This window comes from Sciurus carolinensis, chromosome 12 (assembly GCF_902686445.1).
Source record: "Sciurus carolinensis chromosome 12, mSciCar1.2, whole genome shotgun sequence".
NCBI classification, from domain to species: Eukaryota; Metazoa; Chordata; class Mammalia; order Rodentia; family Sciuridae; genus Sciurus; species Sciurus carolinensis.
Genome location: NC_062224.1, coordinates 75,937,147 through 75,961,252, shown reverse-complemented (window position 1 = coordinate 75,961,252; position 24,106 = coordinate 75,937,147). Strand labels below are relative to the sequence as shown.

Sequence of the window (24,106 nt, the reverse complement as noted above, 5' to 3'; positions counted from 1 at the left end):
TCTTTTACTATTATGATGTTGGTTGTAGGTTTTTCATTGATGCTCTTTATTCCCTTGTATTTCATGTTTGCCATGTGACTTTATTATGAAACAGTGCTGAATTTTGTTAGGTGCCCTTTCTCCATTTATTGACATGATTACATATTTCTTCTTTATATTATTAATTTAGTGTGTAACATTGATTTATTTTCATATGTTGAGCCAACTTTGCCTTTTGGAGATAAATCCCATTTGGTCATGGTATATACTTATTTTAATATGCTGCTGGATTCAGTTTTCTAGTTTTTTTTTTTGTTTGTTTGTTTATTTGTTTTTGGTACCAGGGATTGAACCCAAGGGTGCTTTACCATTGAGCCACATCCCCACATCCCCACATCCCCTTTTTAATTTTTTTATTTTGAGACAGGATGTTGCTGAGTTGCTTAGGGCCACATTAAATTGCTGAGGCTGGCTTTGAACTCAAGATCCTTCTGCCTTAGCCTCTGGAGCCACTGGGAGTACATGCATGCTTGGGCAGTGTGCTAGTTTTCAATTGAGGATTTTTGCATATATTCATAAGAGATACTGGTCTAAAGGTTTTTTTTCTCATGTATCCTTCTGCCTTTGGTATTCAGGTGATACTGGTCTCATAAAATTAGGAAGTGTTTCCTTATATTTTACTTTTGGAGGAGTTTGATATTTTTATTAAATATTATTACTTCTTATAAAAGAAAAGTTCTAAGATGTTTTAAATTTAATTACGAAAGACAAAAGGATGGAGGTAGAAAGAGGAGATAAGGTGAGTTAATCAGTTAATAACTGTGGACAAAAGCAACAAAAAGATTGTTTCACATTTCTGAATGTATGTTGAAATCTTAACTTAAATTCCATGATATCTGACCACCAGGGGTACTGTGTCCCCTTTGTGTATAAACTTCTGGAAACTCCAACCTCTCCAGAAGCAACAATTATTTCTCCTTATGGACTAGTATCCCAAAGATTTGCCTACTTTGTATAATTCTGCAATTTATGCCTTCCTTTCCTGAATTTTTGTTACTAAACAATACTTTTTAGCTAGGCAGGCGTGGTGGTACATGACTGCAATCTTAGTGACTTGGGAGGTGAGGCAGGGGGATCACCACGTTCAAAGAGAGCCTCAGCAGCCCCTAAGCATTTTAGTGAGACTTGGTCTCGAAATATAAAATAAAAAGGGCTGAGGATGTGGTTCAGTAGTTAAGCACCCCTTGGTTCACTCCCAGCTACCAAAAACAAAACAAAACAAAAACTTTTAGTATTGATCCAGAAGGCATGTTCCTACTTGCTAAACACCCCTGATGCTGGTTGAGAGAACTTGTCTGAGCACCTGGTTCATTTTTTGGCTAGCACCTGTAATAGCTGAATATACCCTTTTATTTCAGAGATCTTTCAGTCTTAAGAGCTTTAGTTTAATACTTGTGATAGTTTAATACTGCAACTATTTGTTGCAGGAATCAGGTAAGAAGTGGCAAATGGCACTCGAAGAGTGGGAGAACTCAAACTTTATTTTACGCTGGTGGGCCCAGAGATCAGACTTCAAATTCTGAGTGCCCATCACCAGTTTTTCACAATATTTATAGTGAAATCTATAAATATCTAGTGTCATCAATTTTCTAGTCTAAATGATACTTGGTTGTGCATGGGGTTTCAAGCGGGAAGCATGTTTACAGAAGCAGAGGGGAAGAACTGGCTCTTACAAGGCCTTTGATAAATCTCTAGCCTTGGGCCCCGAGTCTCCCCAGGGGCATTTACACTTTAAAGGAAAGTAGTTAGATCCTAGGAGAAGTCATTTATAATCCAAAAGGTAGGAGTGAATGGTGTTAATCAGGTTCCCTGAAGATGAGCTGACTAGAAAGTGGAGAACTCTTCCTTTCTCAGGCACTGATTCTGAGTTTATTTTGCCATCTAGCCTTGGGTTAGCTACCCATTACATTTCCCTGCTTCTGATGCCCCCATAAAAGGGGCATTCAAGATAAGCCACTGATAACTCTGGAGGACCATTTGGAATTTGATAGCTGCTAAGTGGGAGGAGATGAATTGGGTCAGCATGTTAAGAATGCAGGGATGAACAGGAGTGCTAGGAGGAGGGTGAGGAGGGGTCCGGCCAGTGGTAGGAGTCAGGAAGTCCAGCTCCAGGTATTGCTCCAAATGCTCCAAGAGTTAGCTAATTCTTGTCTCCTTTTGTAGTTATATAGTTGTTCACAAAATTCCCTCATTTTCCTTTAAATGAATATAAGATCTGTAGTGATGTATCTTCTTTCATTCCTGATACCTACAATTTGTATTTTCTTGTTTTTTTTTTTCCCTTAAGTCCTTTGGCTAGAAGTCTGTATATTTTCTAGATTATTTTTCCTCAAAGAATCAATTTTGCTTTCAATGATTTTTTCTCTATTGCTTTTTTCTATTTTATTGAGTTATTATATTTATTTTTCTTCCTTATGTTTAATTTTTTTTTTCCCCTAGTTTCTTGAGGTAGAAGCTTAGATTATTGGTTCATGACCTTTCTTCTTTTCTGTGATGTTGTCAATTCTCTGTAAGTACTGCTTTAGTTGTGTCCTATAAATTTTGGTATGTTTCCATTTTCATTCAATTCCAAATATTTTTAAAGATCTGTCATTTAGTTTTCAATTCAGAGTTTTAAAAGAGTTCTCTTATTTACTTTCCAAGTATGTGTGAATTTTACAGGTAATATCTTATGATTAATTTCCTGAAGTCATAAAGCACACATAGTGTATATTAGTTTTTAAAAATTTGTTGAGATTTATTTTATGACCCAGGTGTTTTATGGCCTGTCTTGGTGAATGTTTTGTGTACCACTGAAATCTACATGTTTTGTTGCAATTGAGTGGAGTAGTCCATAAATATCTATTAGATGAAGATGATCCATCTTCTATATCCTTATTGACTTTACTTTTTTTTTTTTTAAATCTATTATTAGGCAAGGTGTGTTGAAATCTTAACTATAATTGTGAATTTGAATATTTTTCCTTTAATTCCAGTGGCTTTTACTTTATACCTTTTAGAGTTTCATTAGGTGTAAACATTTAGAATTGTTATGTCTTCTTCTTTTTAAAAATATATTATTTTTTAGTTGTTGATGGACCTTTATTTTCTTTATTTATTTATATGTAGTGCTGAGAATCGAACCCAGTGCCTCACACATGCTAGGCAAGTGCTCTACCCTGAGCCACAACCCCAGTCCATGTTATATCTTCTTAATGAAATTTTTTTTCAGTCTTTCATATGATTTTAATTTTTCCATTCAATCTTTAATCATGACAATATGATATCCAAATTTTGTCTTAAGTAGGGGTCTGTAATCAGACTTATTCCATTCCACTTATAGATAAGGCAAATGCTGCTTCTTAAAATAGTCACACCATGGGCTCTCTGGTAATACAATCCAAGCTGCCCCCTTGCTTGGCTTTATCTTCACTCTATTATGGTCATGTCATTGAATATCATTCCAGACTTTAACTTTTCTATGGCTTCCATGGTTTTGCCCTGTTTTTTCACAGATAATGTGTTTGATCTTTATTGCATTGCCACCACCGTTGGGACCCTGAGTCTTCTTGTCAGCACCATCACTTCTAGAGGCTGTTCTCCTTTCCCCGCTTCTCTAGAACCACTTTTTCTTTGGGCCTGAATTGAACTCTTCTTCATCATTAAATTTTGCCCTATTATATTATATTATATAATATTTCTTCTTCTTGGGCTGGGGTTGAAGGTCTCTTTTAAACTCTTTTCAGAGTTGGTTTCAAGGTATATCTTTTCCCATTCTTTTCTTTAAGTAATGGATTATGGTAAATCAAAGAAACTTGGAGAAAGTGGAAGAGAAAATTGCTAAGGATGACTCCCAAACATAAGTAAATGGAGAGTAAAACCAGTCATAAAAATTAGAAACAAGCTTATGAGGAAAACGTTTGGATCTTTCATGGTACTTACCACAATATATTTTAATTGTTTATTTTTCCTAGTAGATGGTACTTGAGAGGAGGGACTATTTTTGTAATTACAGTGTCTAATTAGCATGATGTCTGGCACTAGGTTGTGAATTTAGGCTTAATGAATGAATGATGGACAGATTTAAGGATATGTGGCTGAGAAGAGGTTAATGGTGAAATATACAGAAAGAAGGGTCAGATGGCATTGATGGAGCAATGCCTTACATCTGCCAGAGGATGGGACTCAGTACACAAGTGATAACTTCAAAAACGAGGAAGACTCATTTTGGAATGGAATTGTCAGATAAAGGAACTGGTACAAGGGCTCCCCCCCCTTCTTTTCCTTCTAAGTGGGAGGGGGCAGAGAGCAAGGAAGTAAAACGAATAAGACTAGAGAATTGAGGAGAATGACAAGACTTGGAACGATTATTTTGAAGAATGAGAAAGAACCCTCTGATCAGGTAAAGATAAAGGAACGGGCAAGCAGCAGATATCAACCAGAGGGAACTAGAAACTCTGTGAAGTGGCTTTGGGAGTAAGACTCACCCGGCCTCCGTGACAGATGCAGGCTCCAGATTTCAGAATCGGAGGGGATTTTTTTTAAAAAAAGATTGACGCAGGGATAGGGGCATGCTGCTGTGCAGGTGTGGTATGAAAAGACAGGTGCGCGGGAAGCGAATTCATCTTAGAAAAAAGAAACATTTCTGCAAAAGCATTGAGATGGCGCTGTGAGTGTTTAAACTCACAGACCACTGAGTAAGGAAGGAAAGAAGCAGCCAGGCTGGGATATCCCTCCATCCTTTCCCCACTGGACACAAGTTTGTAAAGGGCACAGCGCGGGTGCGAGGACTGAAGCTCTCTCCGGGGCAGCGTGTATATGATAGATCTCACGAAACCTAGAAGGTGGCACTAGCGCCCAAGGAGACTTAACGGAGACGTCTCGGGAAGGTCCCGGGCCCCAAAATGGGCCAGAATCCAACGCGGACTCGCCCCGCCCCCGGCACGCGGGCGGCACAGCCTGACCCGGAATCATCTCCGCCGACCCGGAAGCAGAGCCGTGCGGCGGAGGCGCCGCCGTGGAGCCACCGCCCCCTGGCCGCTTGGCCACTGCGTGGGGACCCGGACCGCGGCGGCTCCGGGTTGCCCAGATGATCCCGGGCTGGCGGCGGCGACATAGGAGGAGGGAGGATGACCGCTCCCCGGGAGCGGAGTGCCGACCTGGCTCGTTTCTACACTGTCACCGAACCCCAGCGACACCCGAGGGGCTACACGGTGTATAAGGTCACCGCCCGGGTGAGTGCTGGTGTCGGGCAGGGGAAGGAGTCTGGACTGGGACCTGAGGGTCCGGGTTGGGGACCCTGGTGTGGGAGTACCTGACTCCGGGTCAGAGCCACCAGTGGGACTGGGTGCGCTTAGTGGCATGACAAGCTTCGGAGATGGGGACTTCAGCAAGACTGAGGTATTGGCTGAATGGGGATGTTCGGGGCTTCACTGGAGCAGGTCGCGGGAGAGTCCCCATTCTGGGCTGGAGCAGTTGTTGGTTTTAGATTGATGACTCAGCCTCCGTCCCATTTGGACTTTCTCTTAGAACCAGATTCGCAGAAGTGTCTTTGCTTGCTCTAGAGGAATATTGTACTATTAACAGATGTTAATTTATGTATTGTCTGACTTATGTAATGGAAGATATTTCCTCTCTTAACCCTTTATTCAGAGTCAGGTTTACTCTGAGGCAGATAGACGCTTGGGAAAGATGTCAGTGGAAGGCCAGTCTTGGACCACGGTATCTGGGCTGTCTTTGCCTCTTGAGTTTTTCATGGTTTTCAGTTTGCATCTTGAGTTTTAAAGCGAGTCTGCATCTCCTTTCTAGGCAAGTGAGAACAACAATATTAAATAAGCCTTTATGTATGTAAGGTATGTGTGTATACTGGGCATTTTGTAAACATTACAGAATTTAACCTTCATTTTAATGATGAGGAAACTGAAATTCAAGAAAGTTTTTTTTTTTTTTTTAAAGGTGGGGGCATGTACTGGGGACTGAACCCAGGAAGGCTTTACCACTGAGCTTACATCACTGAACCTTTTTATTTTTTGTTTTGAGTCAGGATCTCTGTAAGTTGGTTAGGGCCTTGATAAGTTACTGCGTCTGACCTGATATTTTGAATCCTTCTGCCTCAGCCTCCTGAGTTGCTGGGATTACAGGCCAGCACCACCATGCCATGCCCAAGAAAGTTTAGTGCCTTGCCCAACTTTACAGTGCAAGATAGTAGCAGATCTGGGATTTGGAACCAGTTTTCCTTAACCCTAAGATCAATAAAATGTTATGACTTATTATTATTATTAATTATAAAAGAAGAGAAATACATATTAAGTCGTAAGAGTAAAATATGTATTTGTAAAATGTAGTACTCATGCGATAGAGAGCTCAGGAAGTAGACCTTGAGAAGAACCTTAAGTTCTATCTAAGATCTAGATAGGCAGAGTTTGGGGCATGTGAGTGGCTTATGGCATATGGAAATGGTGTACAGACAGGCAAATGTAAAATGCACATTTGTCTAAAGATAAAAGAAGACTGGGTCTGGCTATTACTGATTGCTGAGAATAGAGAGAAATTTGCTGCTCTCTGTTTTTAAGTAAGGTTGTTAATGTTGGTGGAGTGTTAGTTTCAGGTTGTCTTAAGAAATTTTTATGGTATTAAGAGGCCCCTATTGGGGCTGGGGATATAGCTCAGTGGTAGAGCACTTACTTACCATGTTCATGGCCCTGGGTTTAATCACCAGCACAAGGAAAAAAAAAAAAAAGAGTTCCCTATTATTATCCCACTTTAAAACCTTTTTGGTCATTGGGACCTTTAGAAATCTCGACTTAAGTTTCCTAACATGTAGTTTATAGAATCAGAACTATGTTCAACTGGTATGATGTCCCATTACACTACAGTTATAACACTTACCAAAATTGTATTGTATTAATTTGCTGAGATGACAGTGTTTCTTGGTATATTTAGAGTAGGTCTCTATCACTGGTATCTGTTTCTTGTGTCAACTAAGTTCATGGTGCACAGTTCTTAAAAACACATTGTTGAATGTTTTCCTCTCTATTCTAGGCAGCACACCCAGTGAATGTTGGTTCTAGGCTCTAGGCCCTGTGAAGAGTACAAGGCTGAATAAAGCATAAACCTTCCTTTCGAGGATACTTAGAAGAATAGAGTTTACTGTCCTTAAAGAAGTATAGTAGTATAGGATAGTGTCAGGTGCCATAAGACTTTACAGAGAAGAGCTCTGGGAATTCAGAAGACAAAGAGATTGCTTGTGGCTCAAGGGATCAGTGAATATGTACCAATTAAGATAAGTGTTGAAAAATGGGAAGAATCCAGAAAAAAATAGGGCATAGAAGGTCAAAGAAAGGATAGCTCTATGCTCATAAAGGCCCGGAGGCATCAATGTGTGTGGAACTTGAGTTGGAAACACTGAGTTTGATAATGATTTGTATTCTTATTTTACTTAAGGAAAGGTTAACTAAATTCAGATCATAAGTCTCAACCGGTGAACTATTTCTTGAATGAATTTAAAAAATATATATTTTTTAGTTGTTGAAGGACCTTTATTTTATTTACTAATATGTGGTGCTGAGAATTGAACCCAGTGCTTAACACATGCTAGGCAAGCGCTCTGCCACTGAGCTACAACCCCAGCCACCTGAATGAACTTTTATGACAATATAAATTAGGAGGTGAAGTAGCACATTGTCTTAAGAGTTAATCAAATGGGTATAATATGCATACTTTATATTGCTATAGTTATTTGAATCTGAAAATTGCTTACACTGCCTTCTTTCATCCTGTCTCATTTATTGTTTATGTTACAGATTTGTTTTTTAAATTTAAGATTTGAGGATCAACATGGAAATATACTTAAAATAACTGTGCTTATTATTATAAAACAAAATATTATTTTTTTGATATTTAAGGAGAAAAACATCTTTGCTCAGGAGAATTAATTAGGTATATAGTGTTCCCCTGAGAACTTCTTGAGATAAAAATTAGGACTGTCCTCTGCATATTTCAAACTGTTGATTTAATTCTACCTTAAATAGGTTCTGTATTCTTGATCTTTGCAGGATTATTTTTATAGGAGTAGAATTAGAATAATTAAAATTACCCTTGTTAAATTTTGGATAGCAAAAGAGATCTTTCATCTTCCTAAAACTCCTTTGTACTTTGCAATTCTCTGGAACCTGGAAGGCTTAGATAACTTTTTGGCTAGTTAGAAGACTGCTAATAAATTCCCTAGTTAAACTCTGTTGCTTCTTAATTTTTATCTATAATAGCTATTCTTATTCAGAGTTGGAAAATTCTTGTGTAAGTTTTCTTTGATTCTTTAGTTGAAGGAGGCACGTATAAAAGAATCATCAGCAGTGTTTTTTGGTTGATTCAGCTTTCTACTAAGTTTGCAAAATTTTCATATTGTAATATAGATAATATAGATTTTTCAGCAACATTAAGTGAATGATAATTCTTTCTATGGAAAGCAAAAGGTATCCTTTCATTCTTAAAAGACAGTGTTGCTTTATGCTTTAATTTTATTTACATTGAGGCACAATTTATATACATTTGCCAATTTCAAGTGCACAATTTGATGAATTTTGACATATGTATATAGTTATGTAACCACCACCATAGTTACCACTGCACAACTTCCTTCATGCACTTTTGCAGTCAGTTTCCTCCCCCAGTCTCTAGGCAACCACTGGTTTGCTTTCTATCATTATAGATTAGGTTGCATTTTCAAAAATTTTATATAAAATGGATCTTTTAATATATGCTTTATTTTGGTCTGGCTTATTCCATTCTGCAGAACTATTTGAAATACAAACATTCATATGCAAGTCATTGTCTGAACATTTGGTTTCATTTCTCTTACTGTGACACATCCTCATTACCATGTCTTTATATTAAATTGTGAAATCAGGTAGTCTGAGTATTCTTGCTTTTCAAAATTTGTATCTTGACTATTCTAGATTGTTACATTTTCATATGAAATTGAGAATCATCTTGTTGAGTTCTCCAAAAATGTCTGCCCAGATTTTGATTGCGATTACATTGAGACTGGAGATCAATTTCAGAAGAATTGAAGTCTTAAGAGCATTGAGTCTTCTGGTCTCAATGAGTCTCCCCATTTGTGTAGTTCTTCTTCGATTTGAGCAGTGCTTTGAAATTTTTAGGGTACAGTCTTGCAGAATGTTTAAAGTAATTTGTATTTATTTTCAAACTGCAAGAATTTATAATTCCTCATTTTACATTGCTAGCATTTGTCGAGTATTAACAGCAAGTACTTAGTGCTTATGAGTGAAACATTTTATATAAATTAACACATTTGTCACAGTAACCAGTGAATGGGTATCATTATTATTCTCACATTATTGGTGAGGAAATTGAAACATAGAGAAGTTAAGTAACTTGCTCAGGATTACATAGCTAGCAAGTGGTAAAAGTCTACATTTGCTCCCAGGTAGACTGGCCCCAGTCACAGTACTTTTAATCCCTGTTCTGTGCTGTGGATACCTGTCTTACAAAACATTTCGTTAGGTGTTTTAGGTATACATATGAGGGCCATATTGTCATTTGACAAAATGGACACATAGATAATACAATGACGATGATGATGTGAACAAAGGGGAGGAAGGGCTTGAAATTCTTTGAAAACTGTCCTTACTGAAGCTTCACATTGAGACACTGTATTGCTTAGAGGCAACCTGCTTTCAATTCTTGACCGTATTCTTGAGTAACCCTAGTGTTTGGGAAGGAATTATTTGTAGTTTTCCAAGTTATGCTAATAAACTATGTACTTCCTCTTAGATGCTTTCTCCTCTCTCTAGAAAGCTTTTCCTTTTTGTCTTGGCAATCCCTGCTCATTTCAAGTGTCAGCTATGGCCTGTGTTCTCTGTGATGCCTGTTAAAGGTTTTCTTTGTAGTATGTACTCCTCCAACAAAGCCTTTATGGTAATGTGCCTGGACTCCTTTTTTGATGGGAGATGCTGTCTTTTAAATTAGGTATTCTTGGTGCCTTTTGCAGAGCCTGGACTATAGTTCTTGAGAAAAGATTGGAAGGAGGCAGCACTTGCCTTTTCAAGCATCATTTTAAATATTAACATACAGTAAAGTTAACATTATTGTATAGTTCTATGAATCTTAACATACATATAGATAGATTGTACCCATCATAATCAGAAAACAGAATAATTCCATTTCTGAAGAAAGTTTCCCGGCTGGGGAGGTAGCTTAGTTGGTAGAGTACTTGCCTCACGTGCACAAGGCCCTGAGTTCAATCCCCAGTCCCTTTTTCATGCTCCTTCCTTCATCTGTTAGCCTCTGGCAAGCACTGATGTACTGTCCATCACTGAACTCTTAATTTTTTGAGAGTGACATATAAATGAAATCACATGATATAAATATATCATAAAATAATCATTATTTATCCTTTTGAGATAATTTTTTGCCCATTTTTTGTTTAGGTTATTATTCTAAAGTTTTGAGAATTCTTTATGTTCTGGATGTAAATTTTTTTGATACGTTCTTTGCAAATATTCTTTCCCAGTGTGTAGTCATGTTTTTTCATCACCTTAACTGTGTCTTTTGCAAATAGAACAATTTTAATTTTGGTAAAGACCAATTAATTGGCTTTTTCTTTTATGGAGCATGTTTTTAGTGTCTTTGCCTAATACCAGGTTGCAAACATTTTCCACAATATTTACTAGAAATCTTACTTTTTGCATGTTATATATAGATCTATGATCCCTTTTGAATTTATTTTTGTATGAGGTGTGAGTTTTAGAAGAAGGTTTTTTTTTTTTTTTGTGAATGTGAATGTCCAGTTGTAACAAGACACCATTTGTTAATAGACTAGCCTTCATTCAATTGACTTTGGACATTTGTCAAAAATCGTTTGTCCAGCAAATGTGGTAGTGCATACTTGCAGTCCCAGGTATTTGAAAGGCTGAGGCAGGAGGATCTCAAGTTCAAGGTCAGCCTGGGCAACTTAGCTAGATCCTATTTCAAAATAAAATAATAAAAAGCTAGGGACATAGATCAAGTGGCAGAGTGCTTGCCTTACATGCCAGAGGCCCAGGGTTTACAATCTCCAGTACTACAAAAAAAGAAAAAAATTGTCCATTTGTATGTGGTTCTATTTTCTAGTTTGTTCCATTCCACGCTGCCTGATTATTGACTTATACTAAGTCTTAAAATTAGGTAGTATTATTTCTACAACTTAATTCTTAATTTAAAAAATTGTTTTCACTATTTTAGTTCCTTTGTTTTTCCATATAAATTTTGGAACCAGTTTGTTTATGTCTACAAAAAAAAAAAAAAGGCCTGATGGGATTTTGATTAGGAGTGCAGTAAATCTCTAGATTGATTTGGGGGAGAATTGATATCTTCAAATGTGTTGAATCTTCAAATTTATGAACATAGTTTTCTTTTTTTTGCCATTTATTTAGGGGTTCTTTGATTTCTTCGACCAACATTTTGTAGTTTTCATTAATACAGATTCTATACATGTTTTATTAGATTTATTCCTTACTAGTTCATCTTTTTGTATTATTGTAAATAATATTTAAAATAGAGACAATTATGTTTGGAAAGTACAGGGTTGTACTTTCATGATTCTACTCTTTGTGGTATTTTTGCTTCTCTTTAGTTGACAGTGTTGGGGTGGGTGGGTAGAAGAAGGAAGAGGAATGCTGTTGGGGAAAGGAATCTTTAATACTTAACAAAAATAGCCTTTTTTTTTTTTGAAATGCTGGGGATCCAACCCAGGCCTTCTTGTGTACTAAGTAAGTGCTCTACTTGAGACACAATGCCACCCAACAAATATTTTTTGATTTAATTTTCTGAATTCTCAGTAAAATTTCCCCTTCCTTTGGGGAATATTTGGAGAGTGAAAGGTAGTTACTTTTGTAAACCTAAAATTAGAGGGAAGGAAGATCTTTTCTTAGGAAGTTTAGGTATAATTTTAACTTTGACTCTGGTTACACTTAATATCATGAAAACTTTAACAGTCTTAAATCACCAAATCTTTTTTTTTTTTTTTTTTTTTTTTTGGTAATACTGGGGGTGAGACTCTGGGAGTGTTCTACCACTCAACTACATCCCCAGTCCTGTTTTTCTTTGCACTTTATTTTTGAGACAGGGTCTTGCTAGTTGTCCACGATGGTCTTGTACTATGATTCTCCCGCCTCTGTCTCCTGAGTAGCTGGAATTGTGGGCATGCACCATATTGCCCAGCTCAAACTCTGTTTTTGTCTTTTAGGATATAATTGTGGTCTAGACAGTGAGGATTCAACCTTTTGGTGAAGAGTCTAGGATGAAATCCTTCCTAGTCTATTACTTAATATACTGCTGTTCTCTGAGATATGAAAATGTTTGGGAAGTATTCACCCCCTCTACTCTGTAACTTTCTCCCCAAGTCACTGTGTTCCACTGGACTGTGAGCTTCATGAGGTAGTATTTGCCATGGTAGCCCTAGTGCATGGCAGAAATATGTGAGCCATTGAAAAGATAGCTGAGACATCACACTCAAATCAGCAATTTCTGATAAGTGGATATTGTTAGAGGATGGCTAGTGTATTTTGCATATGTTGAATTGATATTTTGAATATGTTATTGGTGTGTTGTTATTGGTCATCAAAAACCCTTTTTTTCCTCCCACTCATAGGTGACCCTTTTAATGTGTTTGATGTATTTTTGGTTTGATTTTGCAAAATATAATCATTGTAGCTTGAACTTTGTTAATTTTAGACTTACATTTATGCTATTTATATAATCTAAATTTATATGGTACAAGTTTTTTTTTTTTTTTTTTTTTTTTTGGTACTGGGTGTTGAACTCAGTGGCACTTAACCACTGAGCCTCATTCCCAGCCCTTTTTGTATTTCATTTAGAGACAGGGTCTCACTGAGTTGCATAGGGCCTTGCTAAAAAAAAAAAAAAAAAGTTGCTGAGGCTGGCTTTGAACTCGAGATCCTCCTACCTCAGCCTCCCCAGCTGCTGGGATTACAGGCATGTGCCACTGTGCCCAGCTATATTGTACAAGTTTTAATGCATAAAGTGTGAGATTTTCCCTACTCTGTAATGCTGTTTGATGATTGAAACACCCAGCTTTTTTCTTTTCCAAAGTTTTGTGAGTAAATCTTCATAGTGTTAGACTTTTTAGTCTTTGTAATCAGAGAAGTCTGAAAGTATCTCTTCTCTGGGGATTGAACTTGGGACCTTATACATGCTAAACACACACTCTGCTATTGAGCTATGACCCAGCCAGGGAATAATTGTAGAAAGATTATTTGTCTCTGAATGCTTGTGTATAATTTTTGTGTTTTTTTTTTTTTTTTTCTTCTTCATGATTAGGTGGCCAGTGATCACTTTTTATAGATATTGGGATATTGGTGTGTCTGAGCATTGTGGCTGCCTTTTTTTTTTTTTTTTTTTTTTTTTTTTTTTTGCGGTACTGGGGATCAAACTCAGGGCCCTGTGCTTGTGAGGCAAGCGTTCTAGGAGCTGAGCTATCTCCCCAGCCCCCTTCTTTTAAATTGAAATTTTATTGAGCGAATCATAGATTCTTACACAGTTTTTTGTACACTTTGCCCAGGTGTCCCTGCTCTAATTTATGTATAGGCCAAGTGGAGTGGACAAGCTTGTGAGAATTATATTGAGTAAGAATGAAGGCTGGAGCCATTCTCTTACGAACATAATATGTTCGGACTTAATTTTAGCTACTTTTTTCCTTAAATTTTCCTGAATTTTAGATAATGAAATTATTAGATGACACTTTTTAGAAGTGATATTTATTTTCTTTTAAGCAAATTAAGTTTGTATGCAAATACTTTTGAAAGTAATTATACAAATGTGCAGTCTTAAGCTTTGACAATGATTAGATATTTCTATGTATGTTTTATTTTAGGTTGTTTCACGAAGAAATCCAGAAGATGTCCAGGAGGTAACATGTTTATCCATATGAAAATTCCATTATATGTATTCGATAAAAATTTAGTTAAATATTTTAGCAGTGAAACTACCTGAATTATTTGTATGTTAGTCTTTGTATGGAGATTATTTTTAGCTTATAAAACTGTAGCTAAAGTATCCTATTTTAGAACATATTAATTAGGTATTAAGCTTTATTAGGTGTTGTTATATAAATAAGAATCAAAAAAATTATAGTCCTGTTTAGTAGTGATAACTCTTCTGGTAAGTAAACTCATAAGATGTCATTATAGTTCAGGTTGTCTCTTTACCCATTTCAAAACTGCGCTTATTTAATAAAAAATAAGTATTTGGTAACTAGCATTAACTTTAAAGATTTAGTAATAAATAATAAAAGTAGAAATAGGTAGACTTGGTATGTTCACATCTTGGAAAATGACTTTAAATATGATGTTTCTTTTTAACTCTTTTAAGTTAATAGTTCTGTATTAACTCTTTGCATTTTTTTTCCTTTTCCCCTTTTCCTCTCTCTAGAAATATAAGCTGCCTGTTATGTTTTGCTTAAAACTGTGAACTTCTCTATTTGTAATTATTTTGTGCTTGTTGTAAATCTTTAGGAATCCTTACTGAGGAGCTTGCTTCTTTTAAAATATCTTGATTTACTTTCATTTTGACTTCTGCTCATTTTCACTAACTCTAGAAGGACATATATTGGGGATTTTAAAAACTTTTCTGAAGTGTCTAAAACAGATGCTGTAAATTTACAGTCCTGATTCTGCAACATTGTTGTCTTCCCCAGTCTTTAGGTGGAGTGTAAACTTTCCATTTAGCCACAGACCCCACTACTCCTCAGTGTACACATCTGACTTGATTCATACATTTAAGTTGATTGTTTGACACTGGTTGGCTTGAGGGTGTGACCCCCAAGTTTAGAAAATATTTAAATTTTATACATTAATATTTGTTAATGTGTTAAAAAGATTACATACTATTTTTCTCATGTGTTTTGAGATATCTTCCATCCCCCAATAGACAGGAAGAATATTATAATATTGTTATGTTAGAAGAAAAGGATACTTATGCCAATGAAATTAATTTGCATCCATCAATTACTTAAAATTCTTTTCTTTTTTTAGAATTCTACTAATTATGTTGAATTAATAGCCAATACCAGTCTATTCTGCTTTTGAAAATTTACAGCTCTGTTAAAATTGAAAATGAATTGTGTTTCCTTTGAATTCGCTGATTGCTATGTTGTAGTTTGTAGCTTGATGTTCCCCTTTTCCAGGGAGAATCCTGAACCAACATATCCATGAACATATTCTCTGCTATTTCCTTAAACCTTTTTTGGGGAAAGCTCTTTTGTAATAACAACTGTTGGTGAACCATTCATCAGAAAACTCTTGTAAGTGTCCTTTAGTTAGACAATTGCATGGTCCTTTGTTAGAAATGGTATAAATTTTTTTAAAAAGTCTTCTATCTAGTTGACTTCTTAAAATATAGAATAACCTTGAAATTATAATAGTATTTTTTTAGTTTCTCATTTATTTCATTTAAACACAGGAATTCACCGTTTATGCTTTGTTTCCATTTTCTTTTTTTCACTCTCTATCTTGGTTACTTAATTCATTTAGCTATTGCTTTAGAGTATAATCAGACTTCACAAGGACTTTTGAGCATTAGTAGACATACTGTTGGTCCAACAACATGAGGCAATAATATTTTATCCTTGTAAAACTAGAGAAAGTTGCTGTTTTTCTTTTCTTCGTATCTTGGCACGTGCCATCAGATCTCAGCATTTTCTTCTTAAGAATGCTAAAGAGTATTCACAAGGAGTAGATTAAAATGATCTAGGATAGCTTTCTTTTATAAAAAATGTTTTAAAAATTTCCTCTCAATTTTTATTTATTAAGAAATATAATATGAGCTGGCTGTAGTGTTGCATGCCTGTAATCCCAGCTATTTGGGAGGCTGAGGCAGGAGGATCTCAAGGCCAGCCTGGGCAACTTAAGGAGACCTCCATCTCAAAATAAAACTTAAAAAAGGACTGGAGTGGAGCTCAGTGGTAGAGCGCTTGGCTAGCGTGAGTGAGACCTTAGGTTCAATTCTCAGTATGTAACAAAAGAGAAAGAAAGAAAAACATGAATGAAACTGCAGTGTTACAGGAATATTTAATCTGTGACCTGTCATTCAGTAGATTGTTTTGAATGTGAGCATCCTCCAAAAGGGTGAAGAAGGAGATGGTGTTGCACCCTCCATCCCTTCCTTTTTTTTTTTTTTTTTGTTTTAAGTTTCAGAAGGGCACAATAACTTTATTTTATTTATTTGTTTTTATGTGGTGCTGGGGTTTGAACCCAGTGCCTCACATGTACAAGGCAAGTGCTCTACTGCTGACCTACAAGTCCAGCCCCATCCCTTCTCTTTTAAAATAGCAACCTGTAGTTGTTTTTCTACAGGTAGTGCATGTTATTGGTGAAAAGAACTACCATAGAACATTGTATGCATCATATCAAAAATCTGTAAATTTTATGTCTTTTCATAAGTAAAATGGTTTTTTGAAAACAGGTGCACTTAGAAATGTATCTTGATAGAAAGAAAAGGCTCTTGAAAATACGGGTAGGAAAATCCATAAGCAAATAGTATGGTAGTGATGTTGGTTGCAAGAAATGATCATCCAGCCAGTTTTAAATACTATGTGACAGTAAAAATGACAAAGTTAATTGAATTAGATGATTTTATAAAATATAGGGATCTAAAAATTTTTGGTGTCATTAGGTAAAATTACCTGGAAAGGAAACATTTATGGTATGTAGAAAATATCTTTAAGGAAGTATTAATGAAAAATTAAGCTTTATTAAATTTGTAGTCTACATGTGATTGTCATTGAATTAATACTTCATTGATAAATTTTCTTCAGAGTGACTTTAATGAATAAGCAATTCATGCATGTAGATTCAATAAGGCAATAGATGTTATATAATTATTTTTCCCAATGGGAAAGTATGAGATGTTCATTAGAGAAAATAATTTTCGCATGTGTGTTTGGGGGTTTTTTTGTAGTACATGTTTAAGTACAGGACTTGCTGATATACTGTGAGTGTACTTTTTGTTCAGTTATCCATTTTGAAGATTTCTGGAAGCTTCTAAGTTTAAAAGGGATAAGAAGAAAAGGAGCCAGTGAATGTGATGTTTTGTAATGCCTTAAGTATTTTGGTTTTGCATCCCCAGTTTTGAGAATAAGGAATGTGTAAGTGAATAAAGGCCTGGCGAAGAAACACAGATTCTCATATTGGCAGTTCTTATTCTTGCTCTAAAATATTATATATTGGTTTATAGACCCTGATACTTTAATCATTATTGTGATTAAATTGTTAAATTTTCCTCCTTAAGACTTGTAACAGGTACTTGCCTATATTCCCAGTGACTTGGGAAGCTGAGACAGGAGGATCTCAAGTTCAAGGCCAGCTTCAACAACTTAGTGAGCCCTTAGCAACTTGGTGAGACCTTGTCTAAAAATGAAAATTAAAAAGGATGTTGCTCAGTGATTAAGTGCCCCTAGGTTCAATCCCTGGTGCCAAAAAGAAAGAAGACTTATAACAGCCTTAATCTTATTTAATACCCAGTATGGTGTTTACCTTATATAACATTGCTTTCATAAGCTCATCACTGAGTTCCTTCTAATATCTTGGCAGTGTAGTACTATCATAATTTGATACATTTAAAAAATATAAAATTAATTTTTTTTCTGATGACAGAGTTATGTTCATGTATCAGATTAGAAACCACAGAGAAGCAAAAACTATGATGGCTAAAATCACCTATATCCTCATTATCCTGAGGCTTTTTACTTTTTGAATGCTGACTTGATTGTCAGTTCATTTCTCTTGTTCTGCCTTTTACTTTTATTGGCATTTGTCTCATTCACTCCATTTTAAAATAAAATCTTTTTCTATCCCAGTGACCCATCTCAAAGCACAACCAGGCTTCTCAAACACTTCATATTAGTTTTCTCTTCCTTTTTTCCGCCTGGTCCTTTGCTGTTAGTGTTTCTTACCATTCTATTAGACTGTTCATCTTGTTAGGAATGCTGGCTGAGTGATTGCTTCCAATATGCTAAAGGCTTCTGAATTAATAGATTTTGCTCTTATACCCAAACCCATGGATCCTGTAGAAAACCTCCGGTGAGATGACTCACATGCACCTAATCCAGACATCTAAAACTGTTCGCCTTTCTTGCTTCAGTCCCACTTCTTTGCTTCTTACCTCAGAGAAGGACATCTCCAATTACCAGTCACAGAAACCAGAATTCTAGTAATTTATCTTTGGCATCTTTCTTTCCTTCTAAGAATTTTATCCTCTGCCTCCCATCTCTTCCTTCATCTTTTGGCTTTGATGACCACTTCCCTTCAGGTAACTCATTCAGTGGAGCCTTCTCAAATATGCAGGCTGGTTTAGGAACCCTCTAATGCTCTTGTGTTACACTCTGCCTTCAGCATTTATCAAGACATCTTACCACGTATGAATCATGTGGCTTATTCTTCCCAACTAGACTGTAAACTCTTTGAAGGCAGGGACCGTGTTTCTCATCTTATTATTCTTTGGAAAATATGGTGCCTAGCACAAAGTAGAGTCATGAAAATGTTTATTTTGGTGACTACTTTTGTTAGGTAGTTGAATAAAAGTGAAGCATCAGGAGGAAGCAGTTTGTTTACATGAATTCATAGTATAAGCTGCCTACCCTTCTAGTATCATAACTGTATTAAATAAGAAATATACTAACTAAGGTAGAATTTTTGATCATAAGACAAAGTTGGGTAAAGAATTTCATTCATACATAAAACGGTTTTTTTTTTTTTTTTTTTTGGCAAGAATCTCTTAAATCATATTGGTTGTCTGCCTAAACTACTGTTTAATCATTAACTCCACACTCTGTTGTACATGAAGACACTTAGGATTTGTTAAAAGTGAAGTTATTAGGCTAATCAGAAACGTAGACCCCAGTCAATTGTGTAACAGAATTTAAAACTCAGTTTTATCCTATTTGTGGAGACTGAAGGGGTGATATCAAGGTTATTGTCAGATCCTTTCTTTTTGCAAAGTTTTCTTTTTTTTTTCCTAATTTAATCAGTGAGGCTAAATAATTCAAATTAATGAGGGTAGACTCACTTTTATGTTATCTAATCTTAATGATTGTTATTTTGTCATTTGAAACATATTAGTTTTAATGATTTTCTGATCAGTATTCATCTTGTCCTCAGAAGTCTTTTTTGCTAGTTCAAATTGAGATTTATGAAAACAGTTATGAAATAAAACAGTTCATGTTAACTACTTGCTTCCTACACAGGCATTTCTTCTGCAATATTACTCAGTTTATTAATACTTTTAGGCAAAGCTTGAGTTTTTCTTTTTTGTTTAAAAATTGACTTAGTTATGTTGTGTTTAATAAACAAGTTATTTTTGAGACAGAAAACATGTTTTATGTTTAACTCATTTCTAGACCAATCGTAATTGATTTTTGAAGAGATTAAATGCCATTTGATATAATATAGATTTTTTTGTCCCAGGTTGAATATTTTTCCAGGTTGAATAAAATATACTTGTTTAAAATGAAATTTAAAAACCCAAAGAGATCAGTATAAGGAAGAATTGTTGCTTTATATTTTTAAAGCAAATATTGGTTAAATTCAGTTAACTCTATTGATTAGAACATACATTTGCTTTGTATTACAAATTTGAAAACTTAAAAGATGGTTGTTCAGATATAGGAATGCAGATGGTTTTGCTGTGAAATACACACTTAATTTTTTTTTCTTTAGATAATCGTATGGAAGAGATACAGTGATTTTAAGAAACTGCACAAAGAACTATGGCAAATTCACAAAAACTTGTTTCGACATTCAGAATTGTTCCCTCCATTTGCTAAAGGAAAGGTGTTTGGTAAGTGACTGTTTTGAAATTGTAATTTGAAAAAGTAATGATTGTGTGTAGTGTCGTATGCCTATAATCCCAGATACTTGGTAGACTGAGGCAGGAGGATGGCCAGTGGGTGACTGAGGCTAGTGGGTGACTTAGTGAGTTGAGGCCCTCTCTCAAAATCAGAAATTTAAAAAAAGGGCCTGGAATCTGGAGATGTAGCTCAGTAGTAGAGTGCCCCTGGATTCAACCTCCACTATTGAACAAAAAACCTAAACAAAACAACATAAAAAGCAAGAACCCCCCAGGAGTTAGGATTAGCTAATTTTTGTGTGTGGTTGCTGAAGCCTGACATACTACACTTTGAAGTCACAGATCCCTTTACTTATTAAGATAATTTATTTTGTTTATCAAGCACTTGAAGTTGCTCTTTCCTGTTCTATTTTTTTGTTTTGGGTACCAGGGATTGAACTCAGGGTCGCTTGACCACGGAGCCACATCCCTAGTCCTGTTTTGTATTTTATTTAGAGACAGGGTCTCAGTGAGTTACGTAGAGCCTCATTCTTGCTGAGACTGACTTTGAACTTACAATCCCCCTGCCTCAGCCTCCCGAGCCTCTGGGATTACAGGCATGTGCCACTGTGCCGCTGTTTAATATTCTTAACGTATTCTTGGTGTAGTTTTGTTCATGCAGAATACATTTACTCTTCACTTGCATGAAATGACAACTTCAGCTCTAACCAAATGAGTATAAAAACTTTAGAAACCAAAGAAAAAATATTGTAATTTTTATAGTTCTGAAATTCTTTGATTTTTTAAAAAAGTCTATATTTCCTGGAACATTTTTCTCTTCTCAGAATATGAATTATTAGTTGAACAGTTTGGAATGGTGCTCTGGGTGTGTTATTGTCAAAATTTCTGAGACCAGTTAAACAAAAAATATATATTTAATATATTTGATAGGATTTATTTATGTATTTGATGTAGAAAAGGTAGAAAATATGGATCCCCCCCATGACAATAGTAACAACTACCAAAAAAGCAATCTCTAGTTACATGAGTCATACTTTGGATCTTGTCTTATCTAATTTTTTTCCCTGTGGTTTGTATATGTACACATAAATTAAAAAGGTTACATTACACTTATTACTTTATAAGTTGTCTTTTTAAAAAACATGCCAATTTATTGGGAATACTTTAATTTGTGAACAAAGTCTTCTAGAACATGATTTTTAATGACATATGGTATTATCACAGTTCCCTTTGGATAGACCTTTGGGTTATTTTAATTAGTTAGGATTTTAGGTTCATTTGGATCTAAAATTGAATTCTACCTTTGCTGTTCTACCTCTATAACCTTTATCAAGGAACTGATCATTTCTGAACCTCTGCTTTCTAATCATTAAAATGGGTATAATAATGTATGGAGTAAATACTTCGTAAGTATTCGTAAGTATTTAATGGTGGCTGGTACATACTAAGGGTCCAGTAATTGGTGGTTGCTTTATTTTTCATTTTAATATTTTTACTGATTAATAAATCTTTTCTGTCTTAGATTTAAATTCACTCTGTTATACTTTTTTTTTTTTTTTTTTTTTTTTTAATCTCAGTTTCTTTTTGCCATCTGGTTTCCGGTTAGTCTCTGGTAAAAGGGGGCACTAGAGAGAGGCTGGAAGGTTGGAAAAAGAGACTTGCTTTTTTTTAACTTCCTGGGCTTGTCAGTATGAACCCAGTAAACTTTTTCACCCTGGCAGCTGCCATTTGCTTCAATAGCAGCAACTGATTGCTCCTTGTAGTTTTCCTAAACTTCCACAAGTGGTCTCCTTGCATCCTTCCACTGCTTCCCTGCGAGGACCCTTCCTCTAAGCTTCTTTTTTCTTACCTTCTTCCCTTTGTTTCACCAGAACTAGTGTTAGTAGTTGTGGCTGCTTTTCATTTTCATTTTCTTTTTCTTATTTTTTTGAAACGAGCGAAATGAAATTTAATAGGAAAAATGTGAAGTACTATATTTAGATTAGGAAATCAGATGACCTAACAGTTCTTCAAATTAAAATCCTGTAATTAGACATTTAATTGAAAAAGATTAGAATTAATAGTCTAGCAGAGTTGATTACTATTAAAACTTTTATAATTTAAGTATTTGTGTAATTAAAACAATTTTAAATTGAAGTAAAATATATATAGCATGAAATTTACCATCTTAATCATTTGTATGCATACAGCTCATTGGCATTAAGTACATTTACATTGTTGTAGTTATTATGACTGTTCATCTCCAAAACTCTTTTCTTGCAAAACTGAATCTCTGTACCAATTAAACAATAACTCCCCTTTTGCCCTGACCTCAGTCTCTGGCAAATGCTTTTCTGTTTTCTGTCTCTGAATTTGACTGCTCTAGGTACTTCATGTAAGTGGAATCAGTATAATATCTGACTTTTTGTGACTGCTTTACCCTTAGCATAATGTCCTCTATGTTTATCCGTGTTGATGCAGGTGTCAGAATTTCTTTCCTTTTTAAGGCTGAATAATATTCCTCTGTGTGTGTGTGTGTATGTGTGTGTGTGTGTGTATGTATTCCATTTGTTCCTTCTCTCATCTGTTGATGGCCACTTGGGTTACTTCTCCCTTTTGACTGTTGTGAGTAATGGTGTCTTGAACATGGGTGTATAGATATTTGTTCAAGACTGTACTTCCAGTTTTTTTAGATATACCCATTCAGAAGTAAAATGACTGGATCATATGATAATTTTATTTTTAATTGTTTGAGGGAGCTACTGTACTGTACCATTTTTCCTCATTCTTGCTAACACTTGTTACTTTTTAGTACATACTGGCTATTCCTCATCTGAAGTGCTTGGGACCAGAAGTGTTTCAGATTTTGGAATATTTACACAAACTTTACCAATTTAGCATTTCTGCTCTGAAAACCTGAAATCTGAAGTATTCCCCCAAATTCCCTGTAAGTTTTAGATTTTGGAAGTTTTGGATTTCATATTTTCTGATTAGGAATGCTCAATTTGCAGGTGCTTTTTTGCTACTACCTTTTGATACCTTAGTGTTCCCTTTTACCTCATTGAATTTCAAATACCAAGTTCAGTTTTTTATATTAAATTTTCTCTGTTAAAATAACTGGTGCAGTTTCTGTCCCTGACTGGGCTTGACCAGTAGAGTATAAAATATTATTTCTTATTTTTTTTCATAACTGTCATAAATGTTCTCATATGGACATAACATTTCATCATATTATATTTTTGCAGTCAATTTCTGTATAGTGAATTTCATTATTTTTTAAATTGAATAACTTTTCAGATTATAAAAGTGGTATATGTAATAGCTGTGAAAAATACTTAAGAAAAACACTTAAAAAGTGAATAAAAATTCAAACTTAATATGATTTCCTTGATACCATAATATTTTGGCATTTCATTCTAGACTCTGTGTGGGCAACGTGCATTTTTTGCTTCTTTGTTTGGAAGAAGTACTTTTTATTTGGCCTCAGGCTCATCTCATGTCTTCTCTTTGTACTGTATTGCATAAGCCATACATCTGCACGCACGCATTTTTTATTTGTATAGGGAGTTTGAAATTTAATATCTACCCCCACCTCCAATACCTCTACACCTTCGTTCTGTTCTTCAGGGCCTGATTTCCTTGTGGACATTCATCTTGACATCTTACATAGTTATTCTGCACAAGTTTTTGGTCTACACAGCTCAACTTTGGGGACATAAATGTGAAATATTTCTATTATACTCTCGCAGTGGGAGATTTTTTAAGGTTGGAAAGTGAAACAGTAGGCTGTGGAAGTACATTGCATAATTTTTATTGTGATAGACATTACATTTCTCTCCATTACATTTTTCTCACAACTCCTTTCCTTTCTGTCCCCTGCATTACCACCCTAGTCTAGCTCTTCATTCCCTATCTACTGGACTATTTTTGTAGCCTCCTAACAAGACACTCCACATTTGTCTCCCTTTCTCTGAGGTATCCTACACATAGCTACTAGGCATCTCTCTAAACCACAACTCTTGATTAAAGATCCTTAATGGCTTCCCTTTGCCTAATGAGTAATGTAAAATCTTCTTATCCTGGTATTCAAGGCTTTCCATAATTATATGCTCATCAAAGTACATTTTTAACATGAGTATGTATATGCTTCCTTACTTTATAGTGTAAACCTTAGAAAAGAAATTTTGTGATGTTTGATTTTGTAATATCTTTTTGTATAATGGTGTATTGTCTTTCATGGCAATAAAAA

At 35.3% G+C, this 24,106-nt stretch overlaps 1 protein-coding gene across 6 annotated transcripts in view; it reads left to right on the top strand.

Moving 5' to 3' along the window:
* The first annotated feature begins 5,007 nt into the window (after window positions 1–5,007).
* The window catches only part of Rps6kc1 (ribosomal protein S6 kinase C1), a 214,870-nt gene continuing 195,771 nt past the window's right edge, over window positions 5,008–24,106 (top strand). For 4 of the 6 annotated variants that reach the window (XM_047520351.1, XM_047520349.1, XM_047520350.1 and 1 more), the window contains exons 1-3: window positions 5,008–5,252; window positions 13,910–13,945; window positions 19,749–19,869. In XM_047520351.1, the coding sequence (XP_047376307.1) occupies window positions 5,148–5,252; window positions 13,910–13,945; window positions 19,749–19,869 (262 nt within the window). In that variant the 5' untranslated portion in view covers window positions 5,008–5,147. Of the gene's footprint in view, window positions 5,253–13,909; window positions 13,946–15,220; window positions 15,338–19,748; window positions 19,870–24,106 lie in introns of all 6 variants that reach the window. The other 2 variants (XM_047520353.1, XM_047520352.1) reach the window with 1 other exon arrangement.